Source organism: Ictidomys tridecemlineatus, chromosome 6 (genome assembly GCF_052094955.1).
Source record: "Ictidomys tridecemlineatus isolate mIctTri1 chromosome 6, mIctTri1.hap1, whole genome shotgun sequence".
NCBI lineage: Eukaryota > Metazoa > Chordata > Mammalia > Rodentia > Sciuridae > Ictidomys > Ictidomys tridecemlineatus.
Genome location: NC_135482.1, coordinates 140,276,547 through 140,290,947, shown reverse-complemented (window position 1 = coordinate 140,290,947; position 14,401 = coordinate 140,276,547). Strand labels below are relative to the sequence as shown.

At 31.4% G+C, this 14,401-nt stretch overlaps 1 protein-coding gene across 1 annotated transcript in view; it reads right to left on the bottom strand.

Moving 5' to 3' along the window:
- Nucleotides 1-2,520: 2,520 nt before the first annotated feature.
- The window catches only part of Klhl1 (kelch like family member 1), a 364,387-nt gene continuing 352,506 nt past the window's right edge, over nucleotides 2,521-14,401 (bottom strand). Inside the window, exons 10-11 of the mRNA XM_005324822.4 lie at nucleotides 7,999-8,170; nucleotides 2,521-3,712 (exon numbers count right to left, since the gene is read on the bottom strand). Coding sequence (XP_005324879.2) covers nucleotides 3,653-3,712; nucleotides 7,999-8,170 — 232 coding nt within the window. The 3' untranslated portion in view covers nucleotides 2,521-3,652. The remainder of the gene's footprint in view (nucleotides 3,713-7,998; nucleotides 8,171-14,401) is intronic.

The following is a 14,401-nucleotide window of genomic DNA, read 5'->3' as shown; positions in this document are numbered from 1 at the left end:
CCAAGTTAGACATATTTATGGTTTACTATATGATGCTTTTTCTGGAGGGGCTATTGGGGATTGAACTCAAGGGCACTCCACCACTGAGCCATACCTCCAGACCTATTTTGTATTTTATTTACAGACAGGGTCTCACTGAGTTCCTTGGTGCCTCACCATTGCTGAGTTTCCCTTTGAACTCGTGATCCTCCTGCCTCAGCCTCCCAAGCCACTGAGATTACAGGTGTGTGCCACTCTGCCTGGCCCCCATATGATGCTTTTCTATACACTGCATTATGTTTAGATCAGTTTAAACTTATCTCTCTTCTCAAACATTTATCACCATTTATGATGAAAACATCCTTTCCTCGAGTTTTTTTTAATAAATGTATTTTAATAAGAAATAACTACATTTCCAAAACAAAAGTGAGAAGAATACATTGAATTGTAATTTTGTGAATCTAGTATCCAGCTTAGTAAAAAATACTCAGATTCTCATATCTACATTGAAGTATACAATATATTATTGTTATTTATAGTCATGCTACTGTGTAATTGCGTACCAGAACTTCTTGCTCTTATCTAACTATAACTTATCATGCTTTGATAAAAGTTTCCCTCTGTTTCCTGCATCCTCTCCAACCTCTGTTAATCACCATTCTACTCCCAATATCTATGAGGTCACCTTTTAATATTCTACATATGAATAAGGTTATTCAGTACCTATCTTTCTGTGCCCTACTTCACTTAACATATTTCTAGTTTCATTCATGTTGTTGCAAATGACAAGATTCCCTTCTTTCATGGCTGAATACTATTCCATGTTGTACGTGCACCACATTTTCTTTATCCATTCATCACTTGATGAACACTTACCTTGTTTCCATTTCTTGATTCGTATGAATAGTGCTACACTATGGGAGTGCAGTCATCCTTCTACTGTTGATTTCATGTCTTTTAGCTGTATACCTAGTAGTTGATTGCTGTGTCATAGGGTAGTTCTATTTTTTTAATAATTTGAGGAGTTTCAATATGATGTCCATAGTGGTGTGCTAATTTACATTCTAAGCAACAATATGCCAGATTTTCTTTTAATCTATACCCTCTCCAGCACTTTTTTTTCTTACAAGAGTGAGGTAATATTTCATTGTGGTTCTGATTTGCATCCTTCTTAATGGTTAGTTATGCTGAATATTTTTCCATATACCTATTGTTTTACTTACAAAATAGCTTATAAGCTCTATTGCCCATTTACTAATTAGGTTGTTTTAGTGCTATTGAGCTCTTTGTTTTGCTATATATTCTGGAGATTAATTCCTTATTAGATAGTGTATTAGTCAGCATTGTGTCACTGTGACCAAAAGATCCAACATGAACACTTTAGAGGAGGAAAAGTTTATTTCAGCTCATGATTTCATAGATTCAGTCTATGGTTGACCAACTCCATAGCTCTGGACCAGAGATGAGACAGAACATCATGGTGTAAAGATGTGGTGGAGAAAAAGAGCTCAGGATATGACAACCAGGAAGCAGAGGATGTTCCACTCAACAGGAACAAAATATAAACCACAGATTCATGACCCTAGTGCCCTACTTCCTCCAGCCACAATCTGCCTGCCTATAGTTACCATCCAGTTATTCATTCAAGTGAATTAATCCACAGATAAGTTTATGGATTTCATGATCTGATCATTTCACCTCTGTACATTCTTGCATTGTCTCACACATGAGTTTTCTACACCACCATGTATTCACATTATAACTTTCTCCCATTCGGAAGATTGCTTCTTCATTTTGTCGATGGGATCTCTTTGCTGTGCAGAAGATTTTTTGTTTGATATAATCCTATTTGTTTATGTTTGCTTTTGTTTCCTGTGCATTTGGGATCTTGTCCAATAAAAGAAACTAACCCATTCCAATGTCCTGAAATGTGTCCCCCTTTTTTTTTCTTCTAGGAGTTTATTAGTTTAGGTCTTACATTTAAGATTTTAATTCATTCGAGTTGATTTTTTTGCTACTGGTAAGAGTTATATTTTTTTAAATCAGAATTTAAAAACAATCAGTAGCATCTTAGATCTTTATCTATAACAACATAATTTTTCTGTAGTGGATTGTAAGTAATAATTTTGTTATCTAGATCTTGGGGAATTTATAGTTTCTCAATATATTCTTGGGAAAATCTCTCAATAATTTTTCCTTAGTTGTTAGATTCCAAACATTTTTCACCATCCAACAATAAGTTAATTTTGTGGTCTACACTGACTTAAAAAAGAAGAATTTATTTGCATTTTAAAACTTCTGAACAATTCTTAATTTATTATATGATGAATATTTTCAAGGCACTAATACTGTCTCAAGTCAGTGACTACAAAAGACAACAATAACCACAAATGGTGTCTGCATGGTATTGCTTTAGGAGGAAATCAATTTGTGTTTCTCTAATTTTGAAAAGTAAGACAATAACACTGTTTTTCTCAGTAGTATACCTTGTCAATTTCAACCTAGATCTAAATTAAAATCTATTTAAGAAAGATACACTGATAAAAGCAAATGTTCTATTATTTATTAATTGTATTTAAAATTTACATGGGCATATTTATTAAGGATGTTATGCAATGTTATTATTTTATGATTTAAACAACTACAAACATTTGGCTTAAAATAATGTACAAATCAATGTAACAAGTTTGAAAAAATGGGAAATGAGAATCTGAAGCCTGTCTTCTTTACAGTAATAATCATAAACACTCCAACATAATGAATTATATTTTTTCTTGAAAAATTCTAATATATTTTTTAAAGAACAAAATTTCTAAAGGACTTTACATGCAGTGTATATATATATATATATATATATATATATATATATATATATAAAACATTCAGAATAACTAGCTTCCATGCTTACACTGAACTCAACATAAGGCAAAAGCCCATAATTGTATTGATTCTTTGGCTCAGTGTGTTCAAATCACAAAGCAATGTGGCAAGCCTAATGAAAACAATTCCTTGCTTTTGCCAGTTTAGATTGCTAATATGGTTGCAATACATTTCAACCATTGTCTCTGATGAAATATGCAGCTTTGAATAGCAGGACAGTTTGTTTTCTGAATGCAAGAGACAAGCGTGAATCTATTCTCTAATTTTCCTCGTAGCTTAGAAAAATGAGGAAGGAGCAGGTTGTTTTAATAAAACATTATTCTGCTTCCTGTTATGACCACATCTGATTAGGAAAACAGTAAATCAATCAGATTCTGTGAGATGAAACAGCATATCTTCTACTCTTGGCAACCTGTTCCATATCGCCACAGATTGTAAAACAATAGAATGATTTGCTGTCATGTAATTTATTCATGTCACAAATATTAGTCTCCTTTCAACTGCTCAAGAAAAAACAAGCCTTTGGTAACTCTAGTTATTGTATGCTACAATACAAAATAAATTACCAATTACCATTCCTGAACTAACATATGGCCAGAACTATGCACCACTTTGATGTTTCCTTCTTCCCTATAATTCTCTTTGATCTTCACCTCTTTTGACATCAGTAGGTAAATCTACAGAAATCCTTGTTCTTGAAATGTTTTCATCTCAGGACATTCTCATTCTTGCAATATGATATAAAAATAACCACTTCAGCAAATAAAATCCCTCCAAGTAAAATAAACATAAGTCAAGGTTGCTTGATGACGACCACACAGGCACCTGCTCTCCCAATATTCAAGGATGCCATCTGTCCAAAAAGATAAAAAACAACTTTCAGACAAATTTTACTCTCAGAGTAAAATATGCAAATTATAATATATTTAAAAGGTTAGTATTATAAAAATTATAAATATGCTTGCATTTTCTCCTTTCATTCACAAGTAGTATATTAAAATGGAAACATTGACAATGGCATTTTTAAAAAGGCAGTGATTTGTATATTAAAAATGGTAATACCTTCAGTCATTTATGGAATTTTTAAGAAAAATAATAAACTAGAGCTTCAGTAAAATGAAATTTCTATAGAAAAATTTTCAATAAAGATTTACTCTTCAGTTTGCATGTATATTTTTGCAATGATACTTCATAGTGATAACTTGGACTATATTTGAGAAGAAACAGCTATTACACTCACTGCAATTATTTTGAAGTTATTTCCCCAGATATTATATTGAATTAAATGTGTTATTCATTCATTCCAGACAGAGACATACAATGGAGTAACTTCAATATTTTCTCATAAATAGGCCATAATTACAATTGCTGTTGGCTTATTAAATTTTTTCAAGTTATGACAATCATTGAAATGAGAACTGGATTTTAAAAATAATATTAAATACAAAAATAGCTATACATATATTAAAAATTTAATGTAGTTTATAATGAAGATTTATTCTTTAGAAGTAAATCAACATTTTAATAATTTGACTTTTTGATATCAATTTTTATTATGGTTCTCTAAGATCTAAAGATTCAGGGTAGACTAGAAATTAAATACTATTGTTTCATTCTAGAAATAAGGTGAATAAAAAGTAAGAAATAAAATAACTAATATGAGCTGGATTGAGAAAGAACATTTTCTCATTTTCTAAATATGGAAATTAACTGCATTATCTATCAGTTCTTTCTAATGTATTTAGTTACCCATTATCTCACTGTAAGTTTAAAAGAACTCAAATAATATTAATTTTTTATTCCTTTCACTCAGTACATTGTTTATAAAATCTAATTTAATGTAATAAAAGATAATAAATATCTTCCTTTAGAATTGATGTTAAACTGAGAGGAGGAAAGGAACATGTGAAGTCCTTCATAGGTGATTTTGTGCTAAGAATAATTTTTATAGGTCACCACAATTATCTGCAGTCACCTTGTGTATAGTCATCTCCACGTGCTCCATGTGACTGGTGAGTGAATAGAGCATTAAGCGGCAAGCATCAAGAGGCAATATGTAAGTCACACATCATCAAAGTGAAGAAATTGAAATGCATCTAACTCTAAAATACATGTGCTTTTCCTTGTGTTTCTGTAGTTACCTAATTGTTTTCAGGTGTTGTTTCACATCAGAGTCATCTAAGGGGCTTTTACCAAATATATATGTAGTATTCCTACCATTAAATAGAAATGGATGAGTACTGGGTAAATGTTTTTGAAAAGTTTCTCAAAGGCCCTCTGATATACATTCAATACTGGGAAGTACTGTGCACTCCATTGCAAACAGATTGAGTAGCTTTACTTTTTATGTATATCTACATTGGCAGGTATCTTAAAAGGCTTCCCTTGAACACATTCTCAATCCTATGATATGTTGTGTGAAAATAAACTGAACACATGCACGCTAAAGTTAACTGAGTAGAAAGGACAGTTTTCAATTAATTGGCATGAGAAACATTCACATATTCCCTATATTTCACCAATCAAGATAGTATTTGGAGACAGATTATTAAAAGATACATTGTTGGGCTGGGGATGTGGCTCAAGCGGTAGCACGCTCGCCTGGCATGCGTGCAGCCCTGGTTCCATCCTCAGCACCACATACAAACAAAGATGTTGTGTCTGCTGAGAACTAAAAAAAATAATAATAATAAATATTAAAAAATTCTCTCTCTCTCTCTCTCTAAAAAAAGTTCTCTCTCTTACTCTCTCTTTATATAAAAAAAAGACACATTGTTTTGTTTTCTTATACTCAGCTGGTAGAGGCATACAGTGTGAGAACGTGGCAGGAAGAGTACAGCAAGAGAACACAGGAATCGATGATTTTACCCAGGCTATCAGAAATAGAATAAAGTTCTTTATAAGTCTTGAAGCACATGTATTGTATTTTTCAAACTAAATGGCAGAAATAAGCCTAATGTTTAATGGCAGTCAAATTTATTTAAAACACATTCATATGCACACACAGATATGTGGATATGTTCTCTACAAAACACACTAAGACTTATGTATGGGAATTACTCCCTAATCTGTTTTCATCATTTCTGATTCTAGCTTACATGGAACGTTTTACAAATAATCATATCCTTGGGTATTTTACTATTTTGCCTTATTCATTCCAATGATCAGCCACTTGTTCTGGGGGGGGGTGTCAATGATATATGGGATAACCAATGGATTTCATAAGGGGTAAGTGGAGTGAAATTTATGGAATTAAATGTCATATATAAGAAACATTTCCAATAGGCTGGAATCCTCAGAGTTTTCAAAAGGTTTTTGTGTGAGTCTGTTGATAGTCCCCTCAAATGTCTTAAAAATATGAATAATGAAAAGATGTGGAAGTAAGATCTTAAAGTAATTTAAAAGTTTTAAAATTAATGCTTTTTATACTAAAATAAAGTTATAAAACATAATGCCTTGCTGTTTGTAAGACATTATATGATACAAAAGAGTGTAACAAAATACAGATGAGGGAAATAGTCTTTAGGAGGCTTTTAAAACTTATTATTACTGCATGCATTATTTTGATTTTAATTTTAGAGGAATGATAAGCATAATGGCTCTATACTACATATACGTTATGAAGATATTATATATAATTTATACACCCATAAACTTCCTTTAATGCTCATTTGTATAAGTGATACATTTCAGTTACATACCATTGAACTGAGACTTTTTAAGTAAATAAAATATCATTAATTCTTGTAGTGCTCTTTGGAAATACTAAGGACTCAAAGTTAAAAACTCAAAATATATCTAAACTTTTAGTACAACAATGTGAAAAGCAGTCATTAGTAACTTATTTTATATTTGGTACCCTTTGGATAAAAATTGTTTCTCTCACAACTGAAGAATTGTAGCAACTCACAGAACTCATTTATCCTAATATTTCACCTTCTTTCCTCCATTTTTCCATTTTCCCTTGCTCAACCAAATATATCTATATTTATTGAATTCAAGAGGTTTCTTTTAGGGGGGAGGGAGATTCATAATTCAGGTACCTTAGCCTGTACATTAGAAATTTTATTCTGCACTTCCATCCATTAATGCATATGAGATGTGATCATTAATCAACTTCAAGTAAGACTTTGGAAAATCAGTGCACTCATTGATAGAAGCTATGTATTTATTTGGAATATATCTTATGTTTAGACTTCTGACTAATAAACAAAATGATACAAATATTGAGGAAATTGTGAAAGAAAAAAGGAAAGAGCAATTGACTGTAAGGACACAAGTCTTAGAATGTATTCAGGACATAGAAGCTGTAAGCTTCAGGTGCTTTCTGTAAACTTAGGTCTACTTGGGTTGTCTTGCCTTCATCCTCCCTAACACACACACACACACACACACGCACACACACACACACTCCAGCATGCATCCTCTAACTATGCACTCAGAATGGGAGCTGCTACACTCTAGCATAAACCTGAGTCCCTAACTATATTCAGGGGCTAATGTCCCATTTAAGCCAATCATTCCCTACCTCTTTTGCATAAAGTCATTGTCAAGGACTGGGTACTTTATATACGAAAAGCTATTTAGAATTGTTTTTCTTTTTAATTCAACTGGGACAACAATTTATTTTATTTCATTTGTGGTTATGAAGATTATGAGTGGGAGCTTACAACAGCATCAAATGGAAAATTCTCTTAAGTAAGAATGGACCCAATAAACAGGCAAACATGAGTGGCAAAAAGGTCGAGTTTTGCAGACACCAATTTCCTTTTTCTAACTGTGTGTAAAACCAAATATACTTGTGTTAGGATTTTGTAAGAAGTATATGACACTTTTACTTTTTTGCTTCAGCTAACTCAAATTCAATTCCTGTTCCTTGTATGGCTTATTATAAAGTGAAAATGCAAGCGAAGCAGGCATGTCCCTTTTCAATACAAGTTTATTTTAATATTACATGCAACAGAAAAATACATAAAATGTGATTTAATGATATTTATTTCAATCTTAACCTAAGACTAAATCATTGTTGGTTGAAGGCAACTGGGCTAGAACCATCACTATTTGTATCTTCTTACTCCAAAAGAAGTAAATGAAGTTAATTCTTATACTTGAAGTAACTTTAGTAGATGACAATCTTACCTGTGTCCACTCATTAGTTTGTGGATCATAGGATTCCATGGTGTTGAGGTATGTCTGCCCATCATAGCCACCAACAGCATATAATCTGTCACCAAGGAGACACACTCCAACAGCATCTCGGGGCATACTCAAAGGAGCCACCATGGTCCAAGTGTCTGTTTTGGGATCATACCTGAAATTCAAGGACAATAGAACATAACCCATTCTAATTGCATTCAATTTTTACTTGATGAATGGTAATTTTTTCAAATGCATGCCATGAGAAAAAAACCTAAGTCATTTTTTTCCTTAAAAGTTCAACCATTTGAGCAGGTGTTTGCAATTGATAGCCACAATATATAGCTTTCTAAACTTTAAGGTATTTAAAAAACATGCCTATACGCTTATATACTACAAATTCATTTAACAAAGGTAAATATCATGATTTCTTTTTTACTAGGAAAATTTAGATACACAAATGTTTTCCACAGCAAAACAAGTGCCCTTAAAATGGTATGTGTAGAGTGTTATAGTAATGAATCAAAGAATTGGCTAAAATCTGAGAGAATCATGGTGTACTTGTCTGATGAAAATGCTTTTACATGAATTCTAAAAGTTTAGCCTAAATTTGCTAGAAAAGAAAGAGAAATTTGTGCAAAAGAGCTACAGTTTAAAAATATGTGTGCCTAGCTTTGAGGAAATAGTTTTGTAGTATGGCTAAATTCAAAGAAGTATGAGATAGCAGTGTATCTAAAGAGATAAGTTTTGATCAGCTTATTGATTGTCTGATTTCCTAGATAAGATGTTTTTAATTCATTTAATAGAAAAATACAGAGCCTTTGAAACTTAAGGAAATAATTATAACTTGAATAGAACTGCCACTCCTAAGATATGTAGAAAGATTACTAGTATTCACCATGAGGGAGTTTGGTATGTCAAGAAATTGAGGTTAGAAAAATCAATAATCAATACATGGAATGGTATCAAATTAAAAAGGTTCTTCACAACAAAGAAAAAAAATCAAGAGTGTGAAGAGAGAGTACAAAATGGGAGAAAATCTTTGGACTTGCATCTCCGATAAGGCCTCAATTTTCAGGACATACAAAGAACTCATAAGGCTTAACTCCGAACAAACACAAATAACCCAAACAATATGTAGGCAAAAGAACTAACCAGACACTTCTCAAAAGAAGAAATATGAACAGTCAACAAATATATAAAAAAAATTTTCAACATCTCTAGCAATTAGAGAAATGCAAATTAAAATTACAGTGAGTTGTCAACTCACTTCAGTCAGAATGACAATTATCAAGAATACAAGTAACAATAAATGCTGGTGAGGATATGGGAAAAGGGGAACATTTATATTGCTGGTGGGACTGCAAATTGGTGCAACCACTCTGGAAAGCAGTATGGAGATTCCTTAAAAAACTAGGAATGGAAACATCATTTGACCCAGTTATATCACTTCACTGTATAAAAAGGAGTTAAAATCAGCATACTGTAGTGACATAGTCACATCAATGTTTATAGCAGCTCAATTCACAATAGGTAAACTATGAAACCAACCTAGGTGAACTTCAACAGATGAATGAATAAAGAAAATGTATATATACAATGGAATATTACTCAGCCATAAAGAAAAATGACTTTATGACATTTTCTGATAAATGGATGGATCTGGAGACTATCATGCTAAGTGAAATAAGCCAGTCCCAAAAACCCAAAGGTCAAATGTTCTCTCTGACTTGGGGATGCTAACACAAAACAAGGTGGGAGAGAAGGAGGAGGAATAGAAATTCAGTGGATTAGACAAAGGGTAATGAAGGGAAGGGAGGGAAGATAGGAATAGCAAAGACAGTAAAATGATTTTGACAAAAATTTCCTGTGTATATATAATTATATATCACAGTGAATCTCAACATCATGTATGTCCCCAGGATTGGGATCCTAATTAGAATAAGGTATACTCCATGTTTGTAAAAATGTGTCAAAATTCACTCTACTCTCATGTTTAACTAAAAAGAACAAATTTTTTAAAAAAGAAATGATTCCTTTCCAAATACTTTAAAGGTATATACTAATTTTGGTAAACAAGCTTATAATCACTCCACTTCCTAGTTGGGATTTGAATGAAATTATTATAAAGTAAAATTTAATTGATGAATCAAAAAAAAGAAATTGAAGTTAGTGAGTCCAAATTATTTAAATGAACAAAAAATGAATTTCAGTTTCAAAATATGTATATCTATATATAATACTTTGAGTGGCAAAATCCTGGAGACTATTTTAATTAATGTGCTTTAATTCAGCTAAGAATGAAGCTAGAACTATTCCTTTTCACAGTTGCTGGTTCAAATATTAAAACAAAAACTAGTAAGAATCCAAAAGGGAAGGTATAAAAATAGACTAGAAGAAAATATTTCCTTTCAAACTCAGCAAACATATTTTTAGCTTGTTTTCTTGCTCCAATTCTTTCACCAATTGAAATTTTCAATCAACACACACCTAAAATACAAGAACAAACAACCCAAAATACCTATAGTTTATTGAAAATAAGTCAAGTTGTTACAAAAGATCTCCAATTTATGTTACAGACAATAGTCATTACTCAAGATATCACATGCATTTTTACATTGTGGTTGAAGGGCTTGTGTGCTGTAATGATGACATGTGTGAAATGAGATACTGGTTGAACACCTGCGAAACTTGAATCACCTTGAAGAATAAGCTGCCTAGCATATAAATATTTGATTTTACATGCTCAGATTAATAAGTGCAAAATTACAAAAATAAGCAGGCACATATAGACACATGCAGCCACAGATATACACTCTATTTATCAGAATTTCTTTTGAATTTTAAAACCTTTTCCACAAACATTTTGAAATATACAAACATAAAAACTGAGAGGGATAAGAAAGACAAAAAAATTACTGTAAGTACACAAATAGTAGAATCTAGAATGTGTCCCATTTAACAAGAATATTTACTGATTTTTTCCACAAATCAAAGACTAAAAAAAAAATGAAAAAAATGAATAAATAAACATGCAGAAGTAATTGTTTTAAATTGAATGTGAGTCAGACATATAATAAACTAATATAAGTTGGCTTTAGTTGGATACTAATTCAAATTGACCAAAAACTTAAAAAGACTGAGATTTTTTGGACATTTTAATATAACACAGGTATTATATTTTAATAAAAAAATCATTGAATTTTTATTGGTGAGATAATAGCGTTTTAGGTATCTTAAATTCAGAGGGGCATTTGTTATACTAACTTCACATGAATAGCTTTTTCTGTGTTCATATTTTAGACTTTATTTAATCATTATTCAGCTCCTCAGAGTTATATTTTTTTCAAATATTGTCTGCAAATCAGACTTCATCATTTTATCAAAGAATAAAAAGAAGTCATGTGGAGAACTGAGAAAATGGCTAACAATGGTGTGTTAAGCAGTCATAAATTTCAAAAGGTTTAGTTCTTCAAGTTAAATATATATACAGTAAACAACTTTGAAACTCTCATATTTGAAGAGGAATTAAGAAAATACTAATATGTCCAACATTTAGGGACACATTTAAAAATATTAAATTACATTTAGAAATGCAGATCTTTTTTAAGCTTGACATTTCACTTTTCGTGTGTGTGTGTGTGTGTGTGTCTGTGTGTGTGTGTGTGTGTACAGGGTATTGAACCTGGGGAGCTTTACCACTAAGCAGTATCTCCAGTTCTTTTTATTTTGAGACAGAGCTGTTGCCAAATGTCTCACTAAATTGCTGAAGCTGGCCTTGAACTTACAACTTCCTGCCTTTGCTTCCCAAGTTACAGATATGTGTCACTGTCCTGGCTACATTTCACACATTTTTTGGATGTGATTTTAAAGTTGTAATGTTTCTAGAATCCACAAATCTTTGAATTAGATGTACCTGTTTTGAAATGTAGATAATATTTCAAATATGTAACAGTAATCTTTTTCATGAATATATGGCAGTGGTGATAATATTTTAATTTATATATTACAGTGACATCAAACCAAACCAAAACCTGAGCCCCCTTTTCCCTCCTCCAATACATACTCTAAAACAGTTATCGAGGAAGTGATCACACAAGTTCAAATTTACGCAGTAGTCATTATCTTTCTTTACACATTAGTAATTCGAAGATGATTATTGTGTATTCAGGAACTCTTCAGATTCCTCTTAGCGTGGGGACATAACAAAGTTTTCCCCAAAATGAGATTATTGTCTGTTTTTAGCTTAAGAGAGGATCTAAAGGTGGATAAACATTCTCCAAACCATTACTGACAATGAATTTTGTACTTTTAATGTATTGTTTTTGAAAACAATGTAATTTTACGAATTTTTTTTGGCCCCTGGTTGCCACTTTATTAAACAAACAAACAAATGAAAAACAAACAAAACAAAACAAAAAAACCCAGCAGTGGCAGGGTATGATTTTGTATTTACACTGCCTGCTTTCCTTGCATTTCACATCTTACCTTGGCCTTCCTGGTAAGAGAGTAACTTCTGTATCAGATACTCTATTAATGTTTATAGCCCTTAGGCAAGAGATGTACCAGTATAGAGTGGCTAAAATTGGCTATAAAATGAAAACTTGCTAACAGCATATGATAGTCACAAAAAAAAAGTTAGTTTCTCTTTGAAAATCCCTACTACAGTTCCTAAAGAATTACTAATTTTTTACAAGCTCTATTGTCATTTCCATACTTTAAGGATAAAATTTGGTCTTAAAATATTTAAAGGAAATTTATTTTTAAACAGAACAGCATTACTTGGGTATCAGAGTTGAGAATGCTCATTTTCCCAAATTTTATAGGAAGCATTCAGATAGACAAGAGGCTAAACAATATACAAGTGTTTTATAACTAGGTATGTTTGTCTGTTTAAAAATAAATAAATAAATATAAGAGCCAAACAAATAAGAGCACAAAGAAACAAGAAAAGACAAAAATGAAGAGCCAATGCTATGAGAATGAATAAACTGCTCTGAAAGAGTAGTTTGTAGATTTCAAGAAAATGGATTACACAAATTACCTCTGAATTAATTTGAATAAATTATTTGTGCCTTGAGTAAGTAAGAGTGATGATAGTGCTCTACTGTTGGTTAAATACAAATAATTTTATTTTGTCCTATAAAGAAAACAATCTGCTATCAGTTTTCATGAGATTATCAAAATGGAAACACTGACTTTAGAAATATTAGAATATAGGATAGTAATGCAAAATAATTACAATAAAATTATTTGTTAAAAACTTCATTAATACTGCATTAATGTTCCTATAAACATTCTTGTTCAGGTGTTTTCATATAATTGCATTGCTAATGGATATTAAGGAATGAGATGTTTTGGTCAAAAAAAATGAAAGGTGGAAAGTGCTGTCAATTCATTTGACAAAGAAGCTGTGTTGACTTACACTCCCTTCATTAGTGTAATGAGTTTCACTTGCTCTACCTGCTCTAGTATTATAGGCTGTTTTCATTTTAACCTTTCTGGTGGATAAGTGGTAGAGAGATGTTGGAGTTTTAGTCTGCATTTCCTTTAGGACTAACAACATCAATCATTCTTTGCAATAGTAATTTCCTATTTGGGTGTCATGTTTTGAAGCACTCTTGTTTATGTGTTCTGCCTATTTATTTTTTTTAATGTCTTAATGTTCTTTTAAAAATAGTTTGTATTTTATTTATAGTTTATTTTTATAGTTGAATCAATGCATTTGTTGATTGTATGTATTCCAAATATTTTTCTCACACTCTGGCTTACTTTCTTATCCTCTTAATGGTATTTTTAAAAACATTTCAACAGTAATATCTTTCTTTATTGATAACCCTTTTTAGGTCTATGTTAACAAATATCTCACATTCCAATACTTTGACTATAGTTTTCTATATTGTATTCTAAATATTTTATTGCTTTATTTTTCACATTTAAATCTAAAATGCACTCTGAACTAATTTTTGATATGTTATGAGATAAGCGCTAAGAATAATATTTTTGTATACTTAATATCCAAATGACTCAGCCCTGTTTGTCATAATAATTGGGTTCTCCTCACTGCTCTTCAGCTTCTCCTTTCCCATAATCAAGATTTCTGTTTGATTCTGTTTGAGGATACAAATCTGTTTCATTTGTCTATTTGTTTATACTGTAGTGATACCACAATATCTTACTTAAAATAACTTAGTAGTAAGTTTTTATATATAGTTCATGAGATTATCAAAATGGAAACCTTGACTTTAAAAATATTAGAATATAGAATAGTAATGCAAGAAAGGTTATTTTGGAACTTGGGGTGTGTTTTTGATTTTTATTTAAGTTTTATGATCAGATTTGTGATATGTATGCACCTATGACCACACTATGCAGAGCATTTTCAAATTTCTTTCTGTTTTATTTT